Source organism: Bufo bufo, chromosome 6, assembly GCF_905171765.1.
Source record: "Bufo bufo chromosome 6, aBufBuf1.1, whole genome shotgun sequence".
Lineage (NCBI taxonomy): Eukaryota > Metazoa > Chordata > Amphibia > Anura > Bufonidae > Bufo > Bufo bufo.
In genome coordinates, this window is record NC_053394.1 from 50,286,642 (window position 1) to 50,314,508 (window position 27,867).

The 27,867-nt window shown below is 45.6% G+C and overlaps 1 protein-coding gene across 1 annotated transcript in view; it reads left to right on the plus strand.

Moving 5' to 3' along the window:
* The window catches only part of INPP5A (inositol polyphosphate-5-phosphatase A), a 439,951-nt gene that overhangs the window by 390,290 nt on the left and 21,794 nt on the right, over positions 1–27,867 (plus strand). Inside the window, exon 12 of the mRNA XM_040439018.1 lies at positions 812–885. Within this exon, the coding sequence (XP_040294952.1) occupies positions 812–885 (74 nt within the window). The remainder of the gene's footprint in view (positions 1–811; positions 886–27,867) is intronic.

Below are 27,867 nucleotides of genomic sequence, written 5' to 3' on the forward strand. Positions count from 1 at the left end.
GAGCAATCATTCTGAATGTCTACACTACGAAGAATAAACTGATCGGGAACCGATGTTCAGTGCAGGGCTATATATGCCCATTTCCTCAGCTCCCAGGAAAACTTCTTAAAAATTGAGGTCCAGACCCTGCCTACGTATGCAATCACCAATGCAGGGGGGACGTTTGGTCGCTGCTTTGATAATTAATGTGTACAAATAGCTGCTAATTGCACGTCTCAGAAATGATTTATGAGGAGGCAAGGGGCAAAAAAAGGACAAAATGTAATTTCCTGCAGAACATCTTACCCACCCCTACAATGGTATCCGCACAGCTGTGAGATGGGACATGATTAATGAATGCCGGGTGAGCACTGAGCCCGAGGAGGAGCCATAGCTCTGATGACTCCCTGGTAGGAGTAGGAAGTAGCGCAGGGCGATGAACAGTACTCCGTGGGTTTCTTACTACAGCAGTTTTGGGTGCAAATGGAGCCAGAATTCTGCATTTTGATTAGTAAAATTCCACCCATTTGTTATGCCTAGCGCACAGCCTGAATGTTGGGTATGCATGTGTTTTTGGTATGTTTTTGATTGTGTCATGCAACGTCTTCTCAGGCCCTGGACTAGGCATAACTCAGTGCATCAGGATGGTTTATCTGGAGGGTTCCTTTAAGAGATGGGAGTTGTGTAATGAACGTCTATAGAGAAACTTCTTCAAGCGCTTTTTCCTTGCATACTAATTTCTGCTGGAGTGAGGGCCTCTTGTTGGATGTTTTTTGATATCGTTATTTCCATGTACTGACTGTCTGTGCCACCTTTTTTTTTTGTCTTACAGCTTTTAGAATTTGACAAGGAGTTATCAGTCTTTAAAGACAGATTGTATGAACTGGACATCACGTTTCCTCCCAGGTATGGAATATGTCAGGCATTGGTAATACTGTCAACATTGGCCCCGGTCTAAAAGTGTAGTGGAGGCTTGACATCAGTCAGACGAGTGGTGAACAGTATGAGTGACCGGATGTGCCATCAATATCTTATGGTGGACCCGGAGAATGGAAGGGCCTGATACTGGGCCATCTTTACCTAAAGGGATAGGTGAATTCTTCTCCTGTCAGACCCCCTCCAATCCAGTATTGATAGAATAGCAAATTATTATGCCATGTATATATTAGTAAAAAATGTTTTAATTCAGTGATGCCCAACCTACGGCCCGCAAAACTGTCATGAGGCCCGTGCGACTCCCTGGAAAAGTCTAAGGCGTACCAATACGCCTTAGACTTTTTTCCCCCACATTAATCAGCGCTGTGAACGGCACAGGTAGCGCAGCGATGCTGCCTGTGCCGGAAATAACCAATAACAAGGCTCCTTACAGCAAGAAGCTTTTTTATTGGTTGGTATGAGCACGCCAGAGCACTACAAGTCGGGTCAGGCAGGGGAAGCTGGCGGGAGCTGGAAGGAGGAGGGGCGGCTCCGGTGGTGGCTGTAGTAAGGAGAGCGGAGCATGCTGCCCGAGGACCTTGGGCAACATGACAGGGCCGCTGGAGAGGTAAGGAGCTTGGACTAGTCCCCGGTGACCCTGCTCCCCCCTCCTACTATCACCCTACTAGTGACCCTGCTCCCCCCTCCTACTATCACCACACTAGTGACCCTGCTCCCCCCTCCTCCTGTCACCCCACTAGTGACCCTGCTCCTCTCTCCTCCTGTCACCCCACTAGTGACCCTGCTCCCCCCTCATCCTGTCACCCCACTAGTGACCCTGCTCCCCCCTCCTCCTGTCACCCCACTAGTGACCCTGCTCCCCCCTCCTCCTGTCACCCCACTAGTGACCCTGCTCCCCCTCCTCCTGTCACCTCACTAGTGACCCTGCTCCCCCCTCCTCCTGTCACCCCACTAGTGACCCTGCTCCTCTCTCCTCCTGTCACCCCACTAGTGACCCTGCTCCCCCTTCCTACTATCACCCTACTGGTGACCCTGCTCCCCCCCACCTCCTGTCACCTCACTAGTGACCCTATTCCTCCTTCCTACTAGTGACCCTGCTCCTCCTTCCTACTATCACCCTACTAGTGACCCTGCTCCCCCCTCCTCCTGTCACCTCACTAGTGACCCTGCTTCCCCCTCCTCCTGTCACCTCACTAGTGACCCTGCTTCCCCCTCCTCCTGTCACCCTACTAGTGACCCTGCTCCCCCTCCTCCTGTCACCCTACTAGTGACCCTGCTCCCCCCTCCTCCTGTCACCTCACTAGTGACCCTGCTTCCCCCTCCTCCTGTCACCTCACTAGTGACCCTGCTTCCCCCTCCTCCTGTCACCCTACTAGTGACCCTGCTCCCCCCTCCTCCTGTCACCCCACTAGTGACCCTGCTCCTCTCTCCTCCTGTCACCCTACTAGTGACCCTGCTCCCCCTCCTCCTGTCACCCCAATAATGACCCTGCTCCCCCTTCTCCTGTCACCCCACTAGTGACCCTGCTCCCCCCTCCTCCTGTCACCCCACTAGTGACCCTGCTCCCCCCTCCTCCTGTCACCTCACTAGTGACCCTGCTCCCCCCTCCTCCTGTCACCTCACTAGTGACCCTGCTCCCCCCTCCTCCTGTCACCCCACTAGTGACCCTGCTCCCCCTCCTCCTGTCACCTCACTAGTGACCCTGCTCCTCTCTCCTCCTGTCACCCCACTAGTGACCCTGCTCCTCTCTCCTCCTGTCACCCCACTAGTGACCCTGCTCCTCCCTCCTCCTGTCACCCCACTAGTGACCCTGTTCCCACCTCCTCCTGTCACCCCACTAGTGACCCTGCTCCTCTCTCCTCCTGTCACCCCACTAGTGACCCTGCTCCTCTCTCCTCCTGTCACCCCACTAGTGACCCTGCTCCTCTCTCCTCCTGTCACCCCACTAGTGACCCTGTTCCCACCTCCTCCTGTCACCCCACTAGTGACCCTGCTCCTCTCTCCTCCTGTCACCCCACTAGTGACCCTGCTCCGCCTTCATACTATCACCCTACTGGTGACCCTGCTCCCCCCACCTCCTGTCACCCCACTAGTGACCCTGCTCCTCCTTCCTACTATCACCCTACTAGTGACCCTGCTCCCCCTCCTCCTGTCACCCTACTAGTGACCCTGCTTCCCCCTCCTCCTGTCACCCCACTAGTGACCCTGCTCCCCCCTCCTCCTGTCACCTCACTAGTGACCCTGCTCCCCCCTCCTCCTGTCACCTCACTAGTGACCCTGCTCCCCCCTCCTCCTGTCACCCCACTAGTGACCCTGCTCCCCCCTCCTCCTGTCACCTCACTAGTGACCCTGCTTCCCCCTCCTCCTGTCACCCCACTAGTGACCCTGCTCGCCCCTCCTCCTGTCACCTCACTAGTGACCCTGCTCCCCCCTCCTCCTGTCACCTCACTAGTGACCCTGCTTCCCCCTCCTGTCACCCCACTAGTGACCCTGCTCCCCCCTCCTCCTGTCACCCCACTAGTGACCCTGCTCCCCCCTCCTCCTGTCACCTCACTAGTGACCCTGCTCCCCCCTCCTCCTGTCACCCCACTAGTGACCCTGCTCCCCCCTCCTCCTGTCACCTCACTAGTGACCCTGCTTCCCCCTCCTCCTGTCACCCCACTAGTGACCCTGTTCCCACCTCCTCCTGTCACCCCACTAGTGACCCTGCTCCTCTCTCCTCCTGTCACCCCACTAGTGACCCTGCTCCTCTCTCCTCCTGTCACCCCACTAGTGACCCTGCTCCCCCCTCCTCCTGTCACCTCACTAGTGACCCTGCTTCCCCCTCCTCCTGTCACCCCACTAGTGACCCTGCTCCTCTCTCCTCCTGTCACCTCACTAGTGACCCTGCTTCCCCCTCCTCCTGTCACCCCACTAGTGACCCTGCTCCCCCCTCCTCCTGTCACCTCACTAGTGACCCTGCTCCCCCCTCCTCCTGTCACCTCACTAGTGACCCTGCTCCCCCCTCCTCCTGTCACCTCACTAGTGACCCTGCTTCCCCCTCCTGTCACCCCACTAGTGACCCTGCTCCCCCCTCCTCCTGTCACCCCACTAGTGACCCTGCTCCCCCCTCCTCCTGTCACCTCACTAGTGACCCTGCTCCCCCCTCCTCCTGTCACCCCACTAGTGACCCTGCTCCCCCCTCCTCCTGTCACCTCACTAGTGACCCTGCTTCCCCCTCCTCCTGTCACCCCACTAGTGACCCTGCTCCCCCCTCCTCCTGTCACCTCACTAGTGACCCTGCTCCCCCCTCCTCCTGTCACCTCACTAGTGACCCTGCTTCCCCCTCCTGTCACCCCACTAGTGACCCTGCTCCCCCCTCCTCCTGTCACCCCACTAGTGACCCTGCTCCCCCCTCCTCCTGTCACCCCACTAGTGACCCTGCTCCCCCCTCCTCCTGTCACCCCACTAGTGACCCTGCTTCCCCCTCCTCCTGTCACCCCACTAGTGACCCTGCTCCCCCCTCCTCCTGTCACCTCACTAGTGACCCTGCTCCCCCCTCCTCCTGTCACCTCACTAGTGACCCTGCTTCCCCCTCCTGTCACCCCACTAGTGACCCTGCTCCCCCCTCCTCCTGTCACCCCACTAGTGACCCTGCTCCCCCCTCCTCCTGTCACCCCACTAGTGACCCTGCTCCCCCCTCCTCCTGTCACCCCACTAGTGACCCTGCTCCCCCCTCCTCCTGTCACCCCACTAGTGACCCTGCTCCCCCCTCCTCCTGTCACCCCACTAGTGACCCTGCTCCCCCCTCCTCCTGTCACCTCACTAGTGACCCTGCTTCCCCCTCCTGTCACCCCACTAGTGACCCTGCTCCCCCCTCCTCCTGTCACCCCACTAGTGACCCTGCTCCCCCCTCCTCCTGTCACCCCACTAGTGACCCTGCTCCCCCCTCCTCCTGTCACCCCACTAGTGACCCTGCTCCCCCCTCCTCCTGTCACCCCACTAGTGACCCTGCTCCCCCCTCCTCCTGTCACCCCACTAGTGACCCTGCTCCCCCCTCCTCCTGTCACCCCACTAGTGACCCTGCTCCCCCCTCCTCCTGTCACCCCACTAGTGACCCTGCTCTCCCCTCCTCCTGTCACCCCACTAGTGACCCTGCTCCCCCCTCCTCCTGTCACCCCACTAGTGACCCTGCTTCCCCCTCCTCCTGTCACCCCACTAGTGACCCTGCTTCCCCCTCCTCCTGTCACCCCACTAGTGACCCTGCTCCCCCCTCCTCCTGTCACCTCATTAGTGACCCTGCTCCCCCCTCCTCCTGTCACCCCACAGGGAAGAAGCTGAAAAGACTCCACGGACTATGATGGGATCCGTTCAGTTTCCGTTCGGGGTCCTGTCTTTTTACCGGACACACAAGTGCTGAATACAAGGCTTTTTTGTCTGGTCTTTCAACAGAATCTGCAACAGAAGCTCCAAACGCAGCCTCCAACGCAGATTCTGGCCCGCAAAATTTATACCATGTCTAGTGCGGCCCGAAAAATGGTTGGGCATCACTGTTTTAATTGATACTTCAGATACAGTAAAAAATATATATATGTGCACCGAAAACATAAACTGAAAAGACCCTGTTTTGGCATAGGTTTTTACCGTTATAGACACATTTGGCATATATGGCAGATGTTCACCACAAACAAATAGTCTTAGCTGCAAAAAGGGGGTTCTCTTGGTTTTAAGGCTTCATGCACACGATCGTAGTTTGTCTGCATCCGATCTGCATTTTTTTGTGTATCAAATTCATTCATTTCAATTGTGCCGCAAAAGATGCTGACAGCACACCGTGTGCTGTCCGCATCCATGTGTCCGTTCCGCGGCTCTGCAAAAAAAAATAAAAAATAGAACATGTCCTATTCTTGTCCATTTTGCAGACAAGGATAGGACATTTCTGCAGAAGTTAAAAAATAAATGGTGGCATGCACTTAAGGATGTCTAAATTCTGAGACAATTTTTTTTTATTGTGTAAATGCATCTAAAATGAGAAATGGAGCAACTTTGCATTATGTCTTCGTTAGAAACTTTATTTTATTTCTATAGCTCCTTTGCAGATAATGCATGGTAACAGACAAAAACCCAAAACCTGAAATAACAGTAGGATGCTTACCCCATAGTTAAAATCACTACTGAACGGTATACATAGTGTAGCAGCCCAAAAAAGATGCTTACACATTTCGGATACATAGTAACATAGTACATAAGGCCGAGAAAAGACATTTGTCCATCCAGTTCGGCCTGTTATCCTGCAAGTTGATCCAGAGGAAGGCAAAAAAAAACTGTGTAGTAGAAGCCAATTTCCCCACTTAAGGGGAAAAAAATTCCTTCCCGACTCCAATCAGGCAATCAGAATAACTCCCTGGACCAACGACCCCCCTCTAGTAGCTATAGCCTGTAATATTATTACACTCCAGAAATACATCCAGGCCCCTCTTGAATTCCTTTATTGTACTCCCCATCACCACCTCCTCAGGCAGAGAGCTCCATAGTCTCACTGCTCTTACCGTAAAGAATCCTCTTCTATGTTTGTGTACAAACCTTCTTTCCTCCAGACGCAGAGGATGTCCCCTCGTCACAGTCACAGTCCTGGGGATAAATAGTCCTCTGAACCCGGACAACCCCTTTTATGCTTAATAAGTTAGCAAGAACAAGTGTCTGCAGGATCAGACTACGCCAAGTTACCATGGAGACACAAAGGCCTGTATGGGAGCTGTAGAAACAAAACGACAGACAATTTGTAATTACAGCCTATTGCAATGTTGCTTCATTTCCCATTTCAAGATGCATTGATGCAATGTAAAAAATGTCTGCAAAGAGCAATAGAGCCTTCTTCCTTGGACATGATCCATATACAGAGCATGAGGCGTGCCTATAACTGGATGAACGAAAAACCATGCAAAGGATACCCGATGAGCTTTCAGCGAATAGTTTTAAACATTCCATACTTGTTACTTCTACTTAAAGCCTTTAAAGGGGTTTTCCGAGACTCTTTAACCGACGACCTATTTGCTGGTGAGGGTCTGACACCCAGGACCCCCGCCGATCAGCTGTTTGAGAAGACCACAGCTCTCCCGTGAGTGCCGCGACCTTCTTTCCGCTTTTCCTAGGCCAATGATGACACGTTCATCTGGCCTATGAGCAGCTCAGCCCCATAGAAGTGACTGGGGCGGAGCACGATGCCAAGCACTGTATACTATGTACGGCGCTGTACTTGGTAAACTACGAAAAGGCCATGGAACTCCCAAGAGCATCGCTACCTTTTCAAACTGCTGATCAGTTCGGGTCTCGGGTCTCAGACCCCCACCGGTCCCAGCGGATAGGTCATCAGTATAAAAATGTCGGCAAATCCCTTTAAGAAATAGCACTTTTGAAAGTCGTTAAGGGGTTAATTAAAACTTATCTTTGTCAGTCCTTCATTTTAATCGATTGCAGAAATGTTGCCTAAATTTATGTTAAACTGCATGTAAAACTTGTTGGAAATCCCTGAAGAGATGACAGATCTCTGATCTGCATGTCCCTTTGCTCGCATTGAGCTGCATAGCCTTCTCCTTTTCTCCAGGTAAAGTTTTCCTAGTCCTCCATGATGAGCACGAGTATTTATCTCCATAGTCTAATCCATTGCTGTAATACAATGCGAGTTTCAGGGGGGAGGTCGCATCTTTTTCCTGCTCAACATCCCAGGAAAGAGAATGCAGTAGAGCGTTTCTGGCTGTGACCACCTCTTAGCTGCCAGCTGAGGTCCTGATTATACTTGTCCCCCAGAGGTCAGAACCGCGCTTGACAGGGTGGCTGCCGCTCTCGATTGTTCTTACTGATTGATTATGATGACGCTAGGGCAGAAGTGTGTAAATCTCTGCCATTCCTTATATACCCCCAGCCAGTTGTGTTAAGGGGTTCTTGATTTAAGGGGGGAGCACGTGAAGTCTTTTTGTAAGAAAGACTCGTGTTTGGGACCAGAGCGGCAGAAGATGTTCTCTGATGAATTGTGGGTTATTGCAGTTTTTATTGTTCCATTAACCTGCACTTGGCATTTGCCCCGGAGTTATAAAAGCTATAGGGACCTTGTCACGGACTAGTGTCATGGTGAAGTCCACACCAGACTGCGGGCTCCTATTTCTTGCTACAGCTTGAGGTATATAGTAGATGCACCTGGGGTTCTCCATTCATCCAGATCTGGTGGTTTGCGGACCGCAAAATATATACAGTCGTGTGCATGAGCCCTAAAAGGGATCTCCTATGAAAAATAGTCTACATTTTTAAAGCCAGTTAATATAATTACACCTAGTCCTTTGGTTGAAAGAAAAAGGAAAAAGTCTGGTAGAAAACTAGTTCAGTGCTCTCATTAAGAGAAACAAAATAAGAGTATTGCAGGTTTGATACCTTTTAATGGCTTACAAAAATAGAAGTAATGATGTTACGTAGCGAGCTTTCGAGACATCACCGGTCTCTTCATCAGGCGTACTACAAGAAAATATGAAGAAACAGCAATATATATATACAATAAGAACAGAGACCTGGGGGAATGAATGGACAAAAAAAACTGAACAACATATTAGAGATCTTGAGAATGAGTCCTTAATTATCCTACAGATAAGGGGTGTGAAAGTTTTATGGTCTCTAAATTGATGTTATCTCAGAGACCTGGTGCCCCGACTATGTCTATAGAAGACTCTTTAGATCTTGTAGTGTGTCATAAATCCCGGGGACAAATTCAGTCCAGTATTCAAAGTGTCAAGCAGTGTTATAAATTTGTATTCCCAAATTCTTCTAGCTTTTTGGGATTTGAAGTTACCTTTTTAATATGAGAACTTTCATGTGTTCTACATTGTGTCCTGGGCTACAGAAATGCTTAGCCACAGGAAAGTGCAGCTTCTTCTCTTTAATTGTGTGGCGGTGGGACCTCATCCTTGCATTGAGTCTCTGTCCTGTTTCTCCAATGTAGAGGCCTTGAATGTAACCACATGACAAAAGAAAAAACTGAACTGAGTTTCATTTCCTATAAAATATTGTTTTATTACGGAATTACTTTATAAAAATACTTCCCACAAAAAATATGAATGGAAATAGGATGCAGTATGAGCAGGGCTAACAGTCAGCTACCCAAGGGAGGTAGTATATACAGTGTAATGCAATGGACAGCCCCATAGAGAAACATGACGCTGTCACTCTGAATGGGCCAAAGGACGACTGTGGCTACTTTCACATCTGCGCTTTCACTTTCGTCATAGGATCGCAAAATGGGAGGAAAACGCTTCAGTTTTGTCCCCTTTCATTGTCAATAGGGACAAAACTGAACTGAAGGGAACGGAGTGCACCAGAATGCATTCCCTTCCATTTCTTTGCATTCTCATACCGGATACAAAAGCAGTGTTTTTGAGTGCGTCCTGAGATGCGGAGCAAGGCGGATCCATTATGATTCACAATGTAAGTCAATGGAGACAGATCCGTTTTCCCTGACACAAAAAAAAAATGTTTTAGAGACTGATCCGTCTTGGCTATCATGACGGAAACGTCTTTGCTGATTCATGACTGATCAAGCAAAAAGGCAGATGTGAAAGTAGCCTGTGCTAGGTAAATGGCAATGCTCACGAACAAGTACAGAGTCATAGTAACATAGTACATAAGGCCGAAAAAAGACATTTGTCCATCCAGTTCGGCCTGTTATCCTACAAGTTGATCCAGAGGAAGGCAAAAAAATATATAACTGTGAGGTAGAAGCCAATTTTCCCCACTTAAGGGGGAAAAAAATTCCTTCCCGATTCCAATCAGACAGTCAGAATAACTCCCTGGATCAACGACCCCTCTCTAGTAGCTATAGCCTGTAATATTATTACACTCCAGAAATACATCCAGGCCCCTCTTGAATTCCTTTATTGTACTCACCATCACCACCTCCTCAGGCAGAGAGTTCCATAGTCTCACTGCTCTTACCGTAAAGAATCCTCTTCTATGTTTGTGTACAAACCTTCTTTCCTCCAGACGCAGAGGATGTCCCCTCGTCACAGTCACAGTTCTGGGGATAAATAGATGATGGGAGAGATCTCTGTACTGACCCCTGATATATTTGTACATAGTAATTAGATCTCCCCTCGTTATTACAAAACTATAGTACTAACAATCAGTTCTTGCACAATAAAGGTATTACCCGTACCACTGTAGGACTGCAGCCCCCAACCTCAACACACATTTTACGTGTATCGCTTTGCCAGTAAGAGCATCCAATCTAACAATACACCCAGCTATGTCTGGAATCCCCAGCGTAAAATTCTGTAATTTTCTGTATGCGGTTAGACTGACACAACGTATACGCGTAGCTTCAGTCACTTATTCAGCTATGTTCGCGCTCTGTTTTAGTCGTATGTTTGCTTTTGCTTTGTGTGTGTTAAATCTTGTCTCCTTCAGTACTGCAGCTGATATTTCTGCCATCTAATGTCACGGCAGTGTTTGACAAGCTGCGTGGGTCAAGGTCTGTATTGACTGTGCTGTGGGTTCACACTAGCGTTTGGGATTCCGCTATGGCTTTCGGTTATAACATGGTTATAACGGAACGCCCAGACAGAATGCAAAACTGAAGCCTTAAAAAGGCATTCTGTTTGCTCTCCGTCCTAATACAAGTCTATGGGACAGCATAACGGATCTGTCTGGGCCCTGTTATGCAAGACGGAAAACAAAGTCCTGTCGACAGGACTTTGTCTTCGGTCTTGCATAATGGGACCAAGACGGATCCGTTTTGATTCCCATAGACTTCTATTAGGACGGAGAGCAAACGGAATGCCTTTTAAAGGCTTCCGTTTTGCATTCCGTCATAATACAAGTCTATGGGCAGAAGAATGGATCCGTCCTTCCGTCTTATGGATTCCGTTATAACCATGTTATAACTGAAAGCTGTAACGGAATCACTAACGCTAGTGTGAACCCACCCTTACTATGCTTAAGCTACTATTACACCAGCAGATGTCGTACAGATCACGATAAACGATGGAAGATGTAGCGACTCATTAATGACGCAAATTTGGCTTCTTATACACACAGATAATCGTTTGTACCTGTGGTCGTTACTCGTTCACTTTTAAATCACTCCTTGTTATTACATGTAACGATGGGGGACAGATGCTTGGTCAAAAGGCGTGTATGAGATCGTTAGCGAGTAGATGACTCCATATTATACGAACAGATCTGTTAACGGGGAGCGATAATTTTTTAGCCTGCTGAAAGATCACGATGGACGAGAATTGCTCAATTTGTCGCTAATCTTTGAATCGTTCATACTTATTACATCACACGATTCTCGTTCATTTTCACGCACGAGAATCTGTACGATATTCGCTCCGGGCCTTTAGATGGTGTGAGCACCTTTAAAACCTCCTGCCAGTAGTGTGGCCCCTTTCACTTCCACTGGAGATTCCTGATTGAAGCTTACTAGACATCCCCGCACACAAAGATACCCTTTAAAGAGGATGTGTCAGCAAAAAATGACCATAGTATTTATGTTAAACATATTTTTATTACATTTTTGTTGCCATTTTTAAGTTTCCATGTTGCTATCTATCTTTGAAAAACAAATCCTAATCACACTGGCCATTGTTCCTAATAATACCCGGGCACTTTCTGATCTATGGAGCTCTCTTCTCAGCGTTCATCTCACTATCATTGCAAGCAAGATTACAATGATGGGTATCCAGTATAGCGTATCCAGGTGATGTTCACAGCTTTTCTCCTCCCCCTCCCTGCACAATGAACTCTGCATGGCTCACAAATCATGCCTGGAAAAGTATCCCATAGAAGTCAGTCATTTCCCGTCAATGATGGCTGCCCATACATAATATTTTAAAAACAAATCTACAATCAAAAAATATGTTTCACTGTCTGGTTTTAGTGAACAAAAAAAATATAGGTGACCCATTCCTTTTAAATGAGTCCTCAGTATCTCACTTCTGACAAGATAATTGATATAGCAATATTTAAATATCTGTATAACATCATTTGCATACAGAATTAAAGGGGCTGTCCCATTAGAACATATGTTCATTGTATAGATCATTAAAAATTACTAATGTTTGCTGGTTACATGCTAGTAAAGTACACACAATGTATGCACATCCATCTACTGAGCGGAGCGCTGGTGGTCACACATGCTCAGTCACTCTCCCCACAGCCAGGTCTCTGCTTAAAAACAAGAAAGCTAAGGAGCGGAGTCTGTGCAGTAGTATGGAAGGATACCGAAGAAAACATTTTCTGCAGGGAAAGTCATAAGGAACTTTAGTGTCGGCTTCCAGAGGGAGAAGAAGACTCATTCGGCCCAAAGCCCTTCTCCAGCAGCATAGAGAAGCAACAGCAACAAGGGAAGCAATAAATGATCATAAATGTATGCTAGAAACAGCCTTTCAGGACTTTTCGTATGAAGATGACGCAAGGGATAACCCCTTATGTTAAACAGCGCTTACTAGTGCTCCGCGATATGTGGCTCAGCTACAACTGGCAATCTGTGGGCTCATATACTACACGCCTGAACTTTTATATGAAGACCCACAGGGGTTCTTTTCTCCCAAGTGCCGTATGAATGGCTCTCCTACAGGCACCAGATAGCAGCACACAGGATGTCCAAATTGCAGGTCCATTCGGCAGTCTTTGCAACTCCATATGAGCCCTAAGTTGGGCTACTTTCACACTTGCGGCAGGCTGTTCCAGCATGGGAACATCCTGCCGAATCCGTGCTACCGCAAGTCCACCGTGCTGGCGGAAGTCCACTCTGGCCCTATTCACTATAATGGGGGCGGGCCAGACGTCCGGCCGCAACACGGCAAACAAGCCGAGAGGCGGACAGACAAAAACCGCAGCCCACCCCCATTATAGTGAATGGGGCCTGAGCAGACTTCCACCAGCACGGTGGACTTGCGATAGCACGGAGCAGGCAGGCTGTTCCCCCGCCAGAACAGCCTACCGGAAATGGCTACCGCAAGTGTAAAGGTAGCCTTATAGCGGTACTACTGTGTGCATTGTGTCTACAAGGTTTGCATACATTTTATGTACATTCAGAGTTAAGCCTCTTTCACTCATTCGTAAATCTTCATGGTCTCCATGTACAGCACATGTATCCACGGACCCAACACAGATGCTATGTTTGGTCCGTGGTTTGCACAGATCGTTGCTAGAACATGCTTTAGAAATTAATTTTCAGCCTAGACATGTCCTTGAAATACAGATGACACATGGAACAAACACGGATGCTTCATGGACATCTTCACAGATAAACCACTGACCATCTTGTCATGGCTTATCATCGGGGACGTGAAAGAGGCCTTCCCATCGTTGCAGCTTGTTGCTTGTCTAAAATATAAATAATTTCCCAGAAGTCCGCATCATCCAAAACTATCATTTTTACAGTAGGGGTGGCAAACTGATTTCAACCTTCCCAAAGATGCCCTTAGACCAGGTTTCCTTTAGTTATCCATGTAAATAGAAGTTTGAGGAACAGACACCTTTTTAGGGTTTTCCAATGGTGATAAGATTGGAAGACCCTGAACGAGACCATAATGTTGCCCAGTTCTTGCTGCCGATCTCCATGGACGGCTCCAGTATAATGACTGTAAGCTGACAAACCTCATTGGTGCCACTTATATCAGATAAAAATTGAATTGGACAGGTAAAAATCCAACCTGTCCGACCCCGGTTATCCACAATGGCAGATGTCAAGGGACTATCTGTCGCCAGTCATAGACATTTCATTATAAAAATGGACAGGACCTGTCAACAGCTTAAGCCTCATTTGAACTGTTACCTTGATTCCTTTTGCTTTGAGATCCTGCACCATTATGGTAAATGACCGGTACACGGTGGGCTTTATCTGTTTTACAGTGCACATCACTGGCTGCAGACTGTGCACTTTACAGTGCACATCACTGGCTTCATACTGCGCACTTTACAGCGCACATCACTGGCTGCATACTGTGCACATCACTGGCTGCATACTGTGCACATCACTGGCTGCATACTGTGCACTTTACAGTGCACATCACTGGCTGCATACTGTGCACTTTACAGTGCACATCACTGGCTGCATACTGTGCACTTTACAGTGCACATCACTGGTTGCATACTGTGCACTTTACAGTGCACATCACTGGCTGCATACTGTGCACTTTACAGCGCACATCACTGGCTGCATACTGTGCACTTTACAGTGCACATCACTGGTTGCATACTGTGCACTTTACAGCGCACATCACTGGCTGCATACTGTGCACTTTACAGCGCACATCACTGGCTGCATACTGTGCACTTTACAGCGCACATCACTGGCTGCATACTGTGCACTTTACAGTGCACATCACTGGCTGCATACTGTGCACTTTACAGCGCACATCACTGGCTGCATACTGTGCACTTTACAGTGCACATCACTGGCTTCATACTGTGCACTTTACAGTGCACATCACTGGCTGCATACTGTGCACTTTACAGCGCACATCACTGGCTTCATACTGCGCACTTTACAGCGCACATCACTGGCTGCATACTGTGCACATCACTGGCTGCATACTGTGCACTTTACAGTGCACATCACTGGCTGCATACTGTGCACTTTACAGTGCACATCACTGGTTGCATACTGTGCACTTTACAGTGCACATCACTGGCTGCATACTGTGCACTTTACAGCGCACATCACTGGCTTCATACTGCGCACTTTACAGCGCACATCACTGGCTGCATACTGTGCACTTTACAGCGCACATCACTGGCTTCATACTGTGCACTTTACAGTGCACATCACTGGCTGCATACTGTGCACTTTACAGCGCACATCACTGGCTTCATACTGCGCACTTTACAGCGCACATCACTGGCTGCATACTGTGCACATCACTGGCAGCATACTGTGCACTTTACAGCGCACATCACTGGCTTCATACTGCGCACTTTACAGCGCACATCACTGGCTGCATACTGCGCACTTTACAGCGCACATCACTGGCTGCATACTGTGCACATCACTGGCTGCATACTGTGCACATCACTGGCTGCATACTGTGCACTTTACAGTGCACATCACTGGCTGCATACTGTCCAGAACAGCTCTGCTGATTTGTGCGAATTTATTTTATTTATATTTCATGTTTTTAGGCAAACTAAAACTTTATTTTTGTGAATTGGTTAAAGTAAATGTATAAAGGGGTTGTCCTACCATAGATCAAATTGGGCCCCCTTTTTGTTGTCATGCTACCCAGAACAGAAGGGCGTTGCGTTTTTCTTCCTCCACAGCCTTCACATTACCTTTGGGCCCAATCCTCCCTTCCTTCTGTGGTAAAAATGTAGTTCCTGTTGAGAGGTGAGTTCTGTATAGGTCCTCGACACCCATCCAAAAGGGATGGAACCAGCTATGGCTGTGCCCTTGCCCCTGTGCCCTATGGCTGTGTACACAAATAATAAGCGCGTCAAGGCCAAATCGATCACCCAATGAATGATCACATCTTTCATGCACCACTTAAAGGGAACCTGTCATTAACTTTATGTTGCCCATACTAACAGCACTATAAGGTAGAGACAGGTGAGTTGATTTCAGCGGTCTGTCATTTATAAGTTAAAAGTAAGTGGTTGCCGGGAACCGACATCACAATCATTGCAGACTGGGCCTGGAAAAGAGTCCCGGCCGCCTGAGAAGAGTCCTGGTTATTCATGAATTCCTGATCTCCTGCTGATGACTGACCGTCTTCTACCGAGTTTTCTCCCTTTCTGTCTAGGAGAGAACTGCCAATCATCAGCAGATGGGCGAGAGAGCCGGAGATTAGGAATAACCAGGACTCTTCTCAGGTAGATTTGACTCTTCTCGAGGCCTGGGCTGCAATGATTATGATGCTGGTTCTCGGCAACCTCTTTCTTTTAGCTCATAAGTGACACACCGCTGAGATCAGCATTTCTGTCACTAATTTATGCTGCCCTCAGTGAGGTCAGCATAACGTTGATGACAGGTTCCCTTTAAAATCATTGTTTTTGTGCAGCTTATTATCCTATGTAAACGGGGATCTGCTTCCAGCAAATTATGAATCTGTATGGGGATGAATGATCGTAATAGTGATCATTCATCACTATTCTGAGGAGATGATTGCTGCATGTGAATGCAGTGAAATGAACGGTTTGTTCCCAGTCATTGCCTTGTGTATCGGCTCATGTAAAGAGACTTTTATGTGTGATGTATTAACATGCGAGACATACATGAAAGGGGTTCTTAATTCAGGATAGGTCATCAGTATCAGATTGGCAAGGGTCCGACACCCGGCATCCCCGCCAGTCAGCTGTATGGAGGGAAGGCGTGCACAGTGCGTGCAGTCGCTCTCCTCTCTTCCTGCTCGCCATAGACATAGCAGCAGGAAGAGAGACAGCACATGTGCACTTGTGCACGCCTTCCCTTCATACAGCTGATCGGTGATGTTGTCGAACCCCCGCCGATCTGATATTGATAACCTATCCAGAGGGTAGGTCATCAATGATAAAAACCTGGAGAACCTCTTTAAAAGTCCTGAGACCAGTTATGTGCCATTTATATTACTTGTCATCTTACATGTCAGCGGGGCTTTTGGGTCCCCTCAGGCCCAAGGGCCCAGCTGTGATTGCTAGCTCTGCACCCCACGATTAGTATAGCTTTCTTTAGTAAATCCCGGAGAGGATCTCTAGTTAATAATCTTTTTATATACTTTTTATTACTTTTTATATAGAATTAGTTTAATTTCATCCTTTACAATGATAACTCTTTATGAATGAGAATTTTGTAATTCGTTGTCATCTCTTTGGGCAAAGCCAAGTTAAAAGTGGCGTAAAGCCACAGAGACTCTGGCACCCGCGGTAAATTCAGAGCTCACTGAAGGAGTCATCTGTCAGGTCAGGCTTGGCTGCACTGATCACTGCTCACCCTTGTGATGAATTTTGCCTTCCCATGTTAGTTGTGGCCCTGGAGCCAGGAAGGCAAGACAGCGGCAGTGATGGAGTGCTGGCATCTGACTCCAAGGCCTTAATCCACTAGTTTACTGCGCAGAGGGCAGGGACTGAGATCAGGTGCAGAATACGGGAATGGCACTGTTAGCTGTCCTAACAAATGCGGCCTGTGATTCATTAGAATTACACGAATCTTAATAGAGTGAATCTGGAATATCACTTTCCATGTTGCTTTAATTTTATGATCCCTTTTTGGTGCCAAAATGTAAAACGGATAATACATTGTGAGCAATGGTTGCTGAGATTTTTTTTTTTTTCCCTTTCCATTTTTTTTTATTTTCTCTAAAGTTGGCTTAATGTTGTCCAAACCTGATTTCAATGTGGGTCAGCCACGCGTCTATTGTATATATGGAGGTGTGCCGGCTGTTTCCCCATGGAAGATATTGGTTGAAAGAAGGATCAGGAAGTTGGATTTCAACATGCCGGATACGTTGTCCCTCACAGGACCGGTTTGGGAGTGAATTACTCTACTCTTCCCATTCAGGACACATGCATGCTCAGCCAAGCCCAGTGCGCAAGTCTATGGTGGAAGGGAGTCAGGAGGAATAGTGGTCAGTAAAGTATATGGCCGCCTGTGTCGGCTGATTACAGTATGATTTAGAAATTCATCACAGCCAAAGTTTATTAGACAAAAAATAATAATAATTGGCACAAGGTGCAGTATAAATAATAGCTACAATGAGCAAGTTTTTTTTTTTTTTTTTAAAGACTTTTTGTTTTGGACGTTACAGACATAACTGAAGATCTGCTGTGTGACATGTAACCTTACATACTGTATTGGACAAAAAAAATATCTCTATAGGTTTGGATGTGACAGTAGTCCAGTGATCGCCATCATATGGCTCTACAGCTGCCATCATGCCCAGATAGACATAATGGGAGTAGTCACAGGTTGATGAACATTGCAGCAGTCCAGCAGCGGTACGGAGTCTTGGTTTCTTGTGCCGTATGTTTCTCTTCTCTAATAAGCTGAACTAGTTGGATGTAGCAGTGCTGGCCTGGTGGAAAGAAGTCTTCAGGCAGGACATAGTTTTATGTACAGACTCCAGACAGAAACACAAGGAGAAAATGTACGGGACGCAGCGCTGTCTCTTCTCCGTCTGGTGATCAGTGCTGACCTGAAGCTGTTAGCAAGGTAACATACATCCGCCAAACTCATCACATCCGTGGCAATGAGCGAACAAGTGACTGTGTCTTATACTTCCATGGGAACTTGTTTAAGGAGGGTCACGCAAGTAGCAGTCATGTATAGTTTACTTAGAAACTGTTCTAGGCTCTTCCAAACTGTAATGAATATTTGAGTCCTCCACCCCAGTATTTCATAAAGGAAAAAATATACTTTTTCCCATCTAGAAGCCATTCCTTTCCTAATGCACTACCATAACTGGTCGGCTTTTGTTGCAGAAGACTGGCATTTCATGTTATACATCGTGGCCCACGAAAAAGTAGCCTGCCTAATAGTAAATCTGTCTTAGTTGTCCATAGCAGCCAATCAGAGCACAGCTTTCATTTTTTTCAGAGCCCTGTGAAAGTGAAAGCTGAGCTCTGATTGGTTGTTCCAATCCTAAATTACTATGATGCGTTCAGTTCAGGCCAGGGGACTGCAAATCAATTAAAAAATGGAGTCTTTATTTCTAATTCAACCGCCTAATGTGAGCTTGGGAAAGCCAGGTCCAAAATGACACCAAAAACTTGTGCCTCTACTATATGAGTCCTCCATGTTCAAAGAAGGGGGGGCGTTAATTGATAAGTTGCGGTCCTTAAAGGTATACACCGCAGCCTGTCAATTAGTGTAGAAGTGTGGGGGTAGGTAGAGAGAGGTTGGGACACCGCTGCTGTCATGAATATAACAGAAATAGCCCCAGAAGTCCACTGTAGTCTCTGATTCATCCTATTTGGCTAAATGTTTTTGTACCATTTTGGTTTATATTAGTACAGGCCAAAATCTTAAACAGGGAAGCATATTTGGGAAATATAATATAATCCAGGCAGTAGAAAAACATTTTATACTCAAAGGCATAGCTCCAGTATCACTAGACAAGTTGCACCATCTGATACGGTCCGTTGTAACAGCTATTATGGACATGGCTGTAATATAATATACACACGTTGACAAAATTGTTGGTACCCTTCCATTAAAGAAAGGAAAAAACCCACAATGGTTACTGAAATAACTTAAAACTGACAAAAGTAATAAATAAAACTGTACGGAAAATCAACTAATGAAAATCAGACATTGCTTTTGAATTGTGGTTCAACAGAATAATTTATAAAACAAACTAATTAAACTAGCCTGGACAAAAATGATGGTCCCCTTAGCTTAATATTTTGTTGCACAACCTTTTGAGGCAATCACTTCAATCAAGCGATTTCTGTAACTCTCAATCAGACGTCTGCACCTGTCTGCCGGTATTTAGGCCCGCTCCTTGTGAGCAAACTAATCCAGCTGTCTCAGGTTTGAAGGGTACCTTCTCCAGGCTGCATGTTTCAGCGTCGTCCGCCGATGTTCAATAGGATTTAGATCGGGGCTCCTAGAGTCCACTTCAGAATAGTCCAATGCTTTGCTCTTAGCCATTCTTGCATGTGTTTAGCGGTGTTGTTTGGGTCATTATCCTGTTGGAGGACCCATGACCTGCGACTGAGACCAAGCTTTCTGACATTGGGCAGCACATTTCTCTCCATAATGCCTTGATAGTCTTGAGATTTCATTGCTCCCTGTGGCAGATGCAGCAAAGCAGCCCCAAAACATAACCAAGTCTCCTCGTTACATAGTATCTATGCTTTATTTTTGCGATTTTGTCTCATCTTTTCAAAGGACTTCCTTCCAGAAGCTTTGTGGCTTGTCAATATGCATTTTGCCAAATTCCAGTCTTGCCTTTTTTTAATGATTTGCTTTCAACAGTGGTTTCCTCCTCGGTCAACTTCCATTAAGTCCACTTTGGCTAAGACAGCGACCAGTGGTGTGATCTGACACTTATGTATCTTGACCTTGGAGTTCACCTCTAGTCTCTTTGGAAGTTGTTCTGGGCTCTTTGATTACCATTCGTATTATCCATCTCCTCAATTTGTCATTAATTTTCCTCTTGGGGCCACGTCCAGGGAGGTTGGCTACAGTCCCATAGACCATAAACTTCTGAATAATATGTGCAACTGTAGTAGCAAGAACATCAAGCTGTTTGGAGATGTTCGTATACCCTTTACCTTTCATATGTCTACCTATAACTTTCTTTCGTATCCCCCGAGACAACTTTCTAATTAGCTTTCTTTGGTCCTTGTTCAGTGTGGTACCCACCATGATACCAAACAGCAGAGTGACCTCTTTTCACACTACAGTGTGGCAACCTGACTGATTACAAGTTAGAAGACCCCTGTGATGCTAATTTCAGGAAACACCAACACCGTTTAACATGTCCCTATGGTCAAATTGTTTTCAATCTTTTCTGGGGTTACCATCATTGTTGTCCAGCCCAGTTTCATTTTATTTTTTCTGAATTATTCTTTTGAACCATCATTCAAAAGCAATGTCTGATTTTCATTAGCTGATGTTTAGTTGATTCTTATTTATTATGACTTTTTCAAGTTTCATGTTATTTCGGTGACCATTGTGGGTTTTTCTTTAATGGAAGGGTACCAACAATTGTGTCCACGTGTGTAGAATTGATATTATCATGACGGTATCTTTTGTGATCCATTAATACAGGGGTCAACAACCTTTCGGCACTCCAGCTGCTGTGAAACTACAACTCCTAGCATGCACACTTGCCTCAACTGTTCTTGTAACTCCCATAGAAGTGAGTGGAATATTCTGGGAGTTGTAGTTTGAGAACAGCTGGAGTGCCGGAGGTTGCTGATCCCTGCATTAATATATGATGGAACTTTTATAAGGGGGCAAGTAATATTCCTCCTCAGGGGACTTGCTTGTTGAATTGAACTTTTTGGGGGGCATCACGACCTCCTAGTGTAGTCATTTTTTTTTTTTTTTAACGGTATTTTATTGATATTTGCTTGTGATTTAGATATGTGATTTACCAGCGTGCATGGAAAGTAGAAAACTCTATTTATAGGAGAGGCTAGGTAGCTCTGGATCCATGATTATGTTGAAGTCTGTGTGTCTGGATTTCATGGGTAATATTTTACTACCTTGGAACAGTAGTGTCTATAATTCTGTGTAAGACGTGTCAGCCGATGCAGCGAGCGGCCGTAAATCCTGGCCATGATTGATTGCCAATTACATAGTGTTTTTATTTAGATTTACTGTTAAGGATAGCAAATGTGTATTCAGTGTGTAATTTCAAGTTATCAGGTTTTAGAACCTCAAATGTTAGCACTTCAGATCCTCATTTTCCTCGGTATCGGTATTGTCCTGTATTTAACTTCAGATAGTACTAAAAAAAATCAATATGTAGGAGGCATCTAGTTAGGCCACCTCTACTCCTAAGGTTAGAGCAGTCCCCACTGTGCCCCTCTGCGCTATCTGGACAGGAATACGTGGAGTTACACGCCTATTCACATGTTAAGATTTCAGCAATATCAGGGGTGGATTGGCCATAGACCCTACAGGGAATTTTCTCGGTGGGTCGATGCTCTGGGGGCCACTCAAGCCCTCCTCACTGCCGCTGGCCAGGTACATAATGATCTCATGCCCTAAGGTACTTCTGTATTTAACGTGTATTTTTTTTTTTCCTGGCCTATGTCAGGAAATACAAAAAGAAGGTAAAATATGAAAGAAATGTAAAACTTTGCCCTTATGCACACGGCCGTTGTTTTGGTCCGCATCCGAGCCGCAGTTTTGGCGGCTCGGTTGCGGACCCATTCACTTCAGTGGGGCCCCAAAAGATCCAGACAGCACTCCGTGTGCTGTCCGCATCCGTTGTTCCGTGGCCCCGCAAAAGAAATATAACGTCCTTTTCTTGTAAGCGCTTTGTGGACAAGAATAGGCAGTTATATTAAAGGCTGTCCGTGCCGTTCCGCAAATTGCGAAATGCACACGGACGCCATCCGTGTTTTGCGGATACGCGGTTTTGTTGTGTGCATGTAGCCTTACATGGAGCAATAGTCACTTCTTTTTTTTCTTCTTTTTTTTTTTCCAATTGTGGCAAGCCCCTGCTATGAAATCATGGGGCTTATGAAGGCTCCTGGATCTGTGACAGTAAGGCCCCTTTCACACGAATGATACGGATTTTGTCAGGATCTCTTCAGGAAAATACTGAAGGTTTTGCACGCAAGCTCAGTCATCGATTGCGTTCAGTGGTTCATTTTTTTTTCCACGCGGGTGCAGTCAGTGTTGATGCGTTTTTTCACGCGTGTGAAAAAAAAATACTTGAAGAATTACAAACAACATCGAGCAACCATCAGTGAAAAACGCTTTGCATCTGACTGCAATGTGTTTTTCACGGAAGCTCCTTTTACTTCTATGGGACCAAAAACGCAGAAGATAGAACATGCTTCGATTTTCACTTAACGCAGAACTGATGCATGAAAATCAACGCTCATGTACACAGACCCATAGAAATGAATGGGTCAGGATTCAGTGCAGGTGCAATGCGTTAAATTTGCGCATTGCATCCGCTCGGAAAACTTGCTTGTGTGAAAGGGGATAAAGCCTCATTCACACATCAGTGATTTCCGTCAGTAATTGTGAGCCAAAACCAGGATTGGAGCCTCCACAGACATAAGGAAAAGATCTGCGCCTGTTCTGTGTCTAGAGCTAGGGATGAGCGAATAGACTTCGGATGAAACTTCCGAAGTTGATTCGCATAAAACTTTGTTCTAATACTGTATGGAGCAGGAGCTCTGTACAGTATTAGAATGGATTGGCTCCGATGAGCCGAAGTTACTGCTTCGCGAAGTCTCGCGAGACTAGGTGCAGTAACTTCATAAATTAATTTGTACTGTATAAAAACATTTCCCGAACTCTAGTTCGGTTCCAAGTGGTAGCAATAACTTCGGCTCATCGGAGCCAATACATTCTAATACTGTACAGAGCTCCTGCTCTGTACAGTATTAGAACAAAGTTTTATGCGAATTGACTTTGGATGTTTCATCCGAAGTCTATTCGCTCATCCCTATTTTGAGCCACATCTGTTTTTGGCTCAAAATCAATGATGGAAAACACTGACGTGTGAATGAGGCATAAGCTGCCTGCAAAGCTGTGAAAGTGGCAGCGTTTGACAGGCAGCTTATAGAAATCCCATAGACTGCAATGGTATTCTATCGAAGTCTGTGGTACATGCGATCAGAGGATCTCATCTTCAAGTCTCCTAAAAATGACAGGAAATTTGAAAAGCTTTCTAAAAAATAAAACAATATTATTAAAAATTCAAATAGCCCAATTTTACATCTAAAAATAAACAAAATATAAACATAATATGTATCTCTAGATCTGAAAATGTCTGACCCATGAAAGTTATAAAAATATTAGCAATTTCCCAGTTTTTGGTCACCCTTGTTCCCTCCAAAATTAAATAAAAAGGTCCCAATAAGAAATACAGCTTGCCCTGCAAAAAGCAAACCCTCACACAGCTCTGTAGATGAAAATATAAAAAATGTATGGGTGTCAGCATAAAAGTCTTTAGTAGTAAAACATAATAAAAACTGATAAATGTACTATACTGCTAAGCAGAATAAGGTTGTTGTCATTTTTATCATACAGTAAACGCCATAAAAGCATAGCCCAAAGAAAAACATTTATTCAGTTTTTACTCCACAAAGTATTGTTTTTTCATTTTGCAGGAAGAGCTGTGGTAAATTACATGGTGCCATTAAAAAGTTGTCCAGCAAACAGGAAGCCCTCATATAACTATGTGAATGGAAAATTTAAAAAGTTGTGGCTCTTGGAAGGTGGGGATTAAAAAATGAAAATGCAAAAACAAAAATTGGACCAGTCCCTAAGGCCCCTTTCACACGGGCGAGTATTCCGCGCGGATGCGATGCGTGAGTTAAACGCATTGCACCCGCACTGAATACCGACCCATTCATTTCTATGGGGCTGTTCACATGAGCAGTGATTTTCACGCATCACTTGTGCGTAGCGTGAAAATCGCAGCATGCTCTATATTCTGCGTTTTTCACGCAACGCAGGCCCCATAGAAGTGAATGGGGTTGCGTGAAAATCGCAAGCATCCGCAAGCAAGTGTGGATGCGGTGCGATTTTCACGCACGGTTGCTAGGAGACGATCGGGATGGAGACCCGATCATTATTATTTTCCCTTATAACATGGTTATAAGGGAAAATAATAGCATTCTGAATACAGAATGCATAGTAAAATAGCGCTGGAGGGGTTAAAAAATAAATAAATAATAATTTAACTCGCCTTAATCCACTTGCTTGAGCAGCCCGGCATCTCCTTCTGTCTCCTTTGCTGAACAGGACCTGTGGTGACGTCACTCCGGTCATCACATGATCCATCACATGATCCATCACATGATCCATCACATGATCCATCACCATGGTGATGGATCATGTGATGACCGGAGTGACGTCACCACAGGTCCTGTTCAGCAAAGGAGACAGAAGAGAAGCCGGCTGCGCAAGCAAGTGGATTAAGGCGAGTTAAATTTTTTATTTTTTAACCCCTCCAGCGCTATTTTACTATGCATTCTGTATTCAGAATGCTATTATTTTCCCTTATAACCATGTTATAAGGGAAAATAATACAATCTACAGAACACCGATCCCAAGCCCGAACTTCTGTGAAGAAGTTCGGGTTTGGGTACCAAACATGCGTGATTTTTCTCACGCGAGTGCAAAACGCATTACAATGTTTTGCACTCGCGCGGAAAAATCGCGGGTTTTCCCGTAACGCACCCGCACATTTTCCCGCAACGCCCGTGTGAAAGAGACCTAAGGGATTAAACATTCATCTTGTTCACAGCTACGCTAAATGCTGTGGATTTTCTAAAATGTTTTTTTTGCTCCAAACCTACCTGGAATTAGCTCTCACTTTGCTTTCAATTGGTTTTCAGTGGGAAATCCCCTCGCCCTTTCATTGAAATGAATGAAATCCGTACAAGAAAAACACAACAACAACGGACATGCTGCTGATTTCAAAATCTGCACAGCAGGTTAATTTCGGCGCTAGATAAAAAAAAAACATAGTGTATGTGAGGTTTGTTTAATCTCATACACTTTGCTTGTACTGTATTACGCTGTTTTTCTGCATGAAAAAGCTGCTCGTAATGCACACCATGTGCAGGCACCCTAAGGTTATGTTCACATGATGGATTTTGACATTGAGTCAAAATATGACGCACATCCCATGACAGAAACCGCGGTCCTGCTCTTGGTTTCGCTATATTCGATGCTAGTTGTGGCTTTTGAAGTGCTCCGCGTGGTAAATGTGCCAAAGAATGGGCGCGTACATTTTTGGCGCGGTCTAGAAATCTGCAATGCAAAATGGACATGCTGTGCGACCTCCCATTGAAAACAATGGCAGGTGGTTTTAGTGCAGATTCGGTATGCTTTTTGGCGCAGAATCCCCTCTGATACTTTTGCATTAAAAATAAAAAAGCGTGTGAACTTACCATAAGGCCTCATGCACACGACCGTTGTTCTGGTCCGCATCTGAGCCTCAGTTTTTGCGGCTCGGGTGCGGACCCATTTACTTCAATGGGGCCGCAAAAGATTCGGACAGCACTCCATGTGCTGTCCGCATCCGTTGCACCGTTCCGTGGCCCCGCAAAAAAAAATATAACATGTCCTATTCTCATTTCTACAATGGGCCGCCTGTTCCGTTATGCAAATTGCGGTAGGCACACGGGCGGCTTCCGTGTTTTGCGGATCTGCAATTTGCGGAAGCGTAAAAAACGGAACGGTCGTGTGCATGAGGCCTAAGAGTTCTAGCCTTCTGGAAGCGATGATGCTTTCTCCTATTTTGCCAGTTGAGAAATGCACCATCATAATGAGTTGTTCTAGGTAACCCAGTGGTTAGACTTTCAAGGGGAAAGGAAGAAAAGAAAGCCGTACGTACACCCAGGTAGCTTTTTTTTTTTTTTTTTTCCATGTTATTCAGTGTAATCTTATAGGCGCCATAGCAACATTATCCATTCTGTGCAAAGCTAGCGCCTGCATCTTGCCAGAGGCAACAAGGACTTCCTGGCCACCATGAACAAACAGTGCGCTCCACACGGGCGAGAATGCAGGGCAATGCTTGGTAATCATTGAGGGAGAAGGAGAAATAGGTGTGAATGGAGGAATGAAGGAATGGTGGTTATCCAAGATACAGGTGGGCAATTGTTAGTGTTATCACCTTGGTCCATTAATTATGATAATTACTCTTGTAGCTGTAATATAACACAGATAGGAGCTGACTTTTCCACAGGTTCACACCCACATACAAGTTTACTCTCAGATAAGTCTGCATACTCTGTAATCTGACGCATTAATCATTTCCTTAAAGTGACCTATTCCTGTTTGCTATGGCATTAAACTGTCATGAAGTTTACCAGCTGGATCTATATTCATCTGTGTCCGTTTTTTTTTTCTTTTCTCATCCTGACTATAAATATATATATTATGTGTCTGATGGGCTGATTGTCTATCATTATGCAGACAGAGGTTACAGTATGCCATTGCTACGTTGTTGCTTCTTTTATATGTTTGTTTCCGAGTCTTTTGCGTCTGCAGTTTGATTTATTTCTTGTAGGAGTTTGTGGACACTAAATAATTTGTTTTAAAGATACGTCAGTCTGGATGGAGCATAAATCCTGCTGTGTCAGATGATACAGCAAGACATGAGCTGAATTTCTGTGTGCGTATGGACTTGTAGAGCAGTTACCTAGAGGGGAAATCCACCCAAAAGTAATCATAGATATATGTATAGATGTAAGATCATGGGGGTCATTTACTAACATCCTTACAACAGTTTTTTGAGTAAAAAAAAATAAATTTGCAAGACCCCATTTTGCAACTTCTAAAAAGACTATGGAACAATATTTTATGTACAGTGATGACACAGTACAGGGATAATAAACACAGTGATGTCACAGCACAGGAATAATAAACACAGTGATGTCACAGTACAGGGATAATAAACACAGTGATGTCACATTACAGAGATAATAAACACAGTGATGTCACAGTACAGGGATAATAAACACAGTGATGTCACAGTACAGAGATAATAAACACAGTGATGTCACATTACAGGGATAATAAACAGTGATGTCACAGTACACATATAATAAACATAGTGATGTCACAGTACAGGGATAATAAACACAGTGATGTCACAGTACAGGTATAATGAACAGTGATGTCACAGTACAGGGATAATAAACACAGTGATGTCACAGTACAGGGATAATAAACACCGTGATGTCACAGTACAGGGATAATATACACTGATGTCACAGTACATGGATAATAAACACAGTTATGTCACAGTACAGGGATAATAAACACAGTGATGTCACAGTACAGGGATAATAAACACAGTGATGTCACCGTACAGGGATAATAAACACAGTGATGTCACCGTACAGGGATAATAAACAAACACAGTGATGTCACAGTACAGGGATAATAAACACAGTGATGTCACAGTACAGGGATAATAAACACAGTGATGTCACAGTACAGGGATAATAAACACAGTGATGTCACCGTACAGGGATAATAAACACAGTGATGTCACCGTACAGGGATAATAAACAAACACAGTGATGTCACAGTACAGGGATAATAAACACAGTGATGTCACAGTACAGGGATAATAAACACAGTGATGTCACAGTGCAGGGATAATAAACACAGTGATGTCACAGTCCAGGGATAATAAACACAGTGATGTCACAGTACAGGGATAATAAACACAGTGATGTCACAGTACAGGGATAATAAACACAGTGATGTCACAGTACAGGGATAATAAACACAGTGATGTCACAGTACAGGGATAATAAACACAGTGATGTCACAGTACAGGGATAGTAAACACA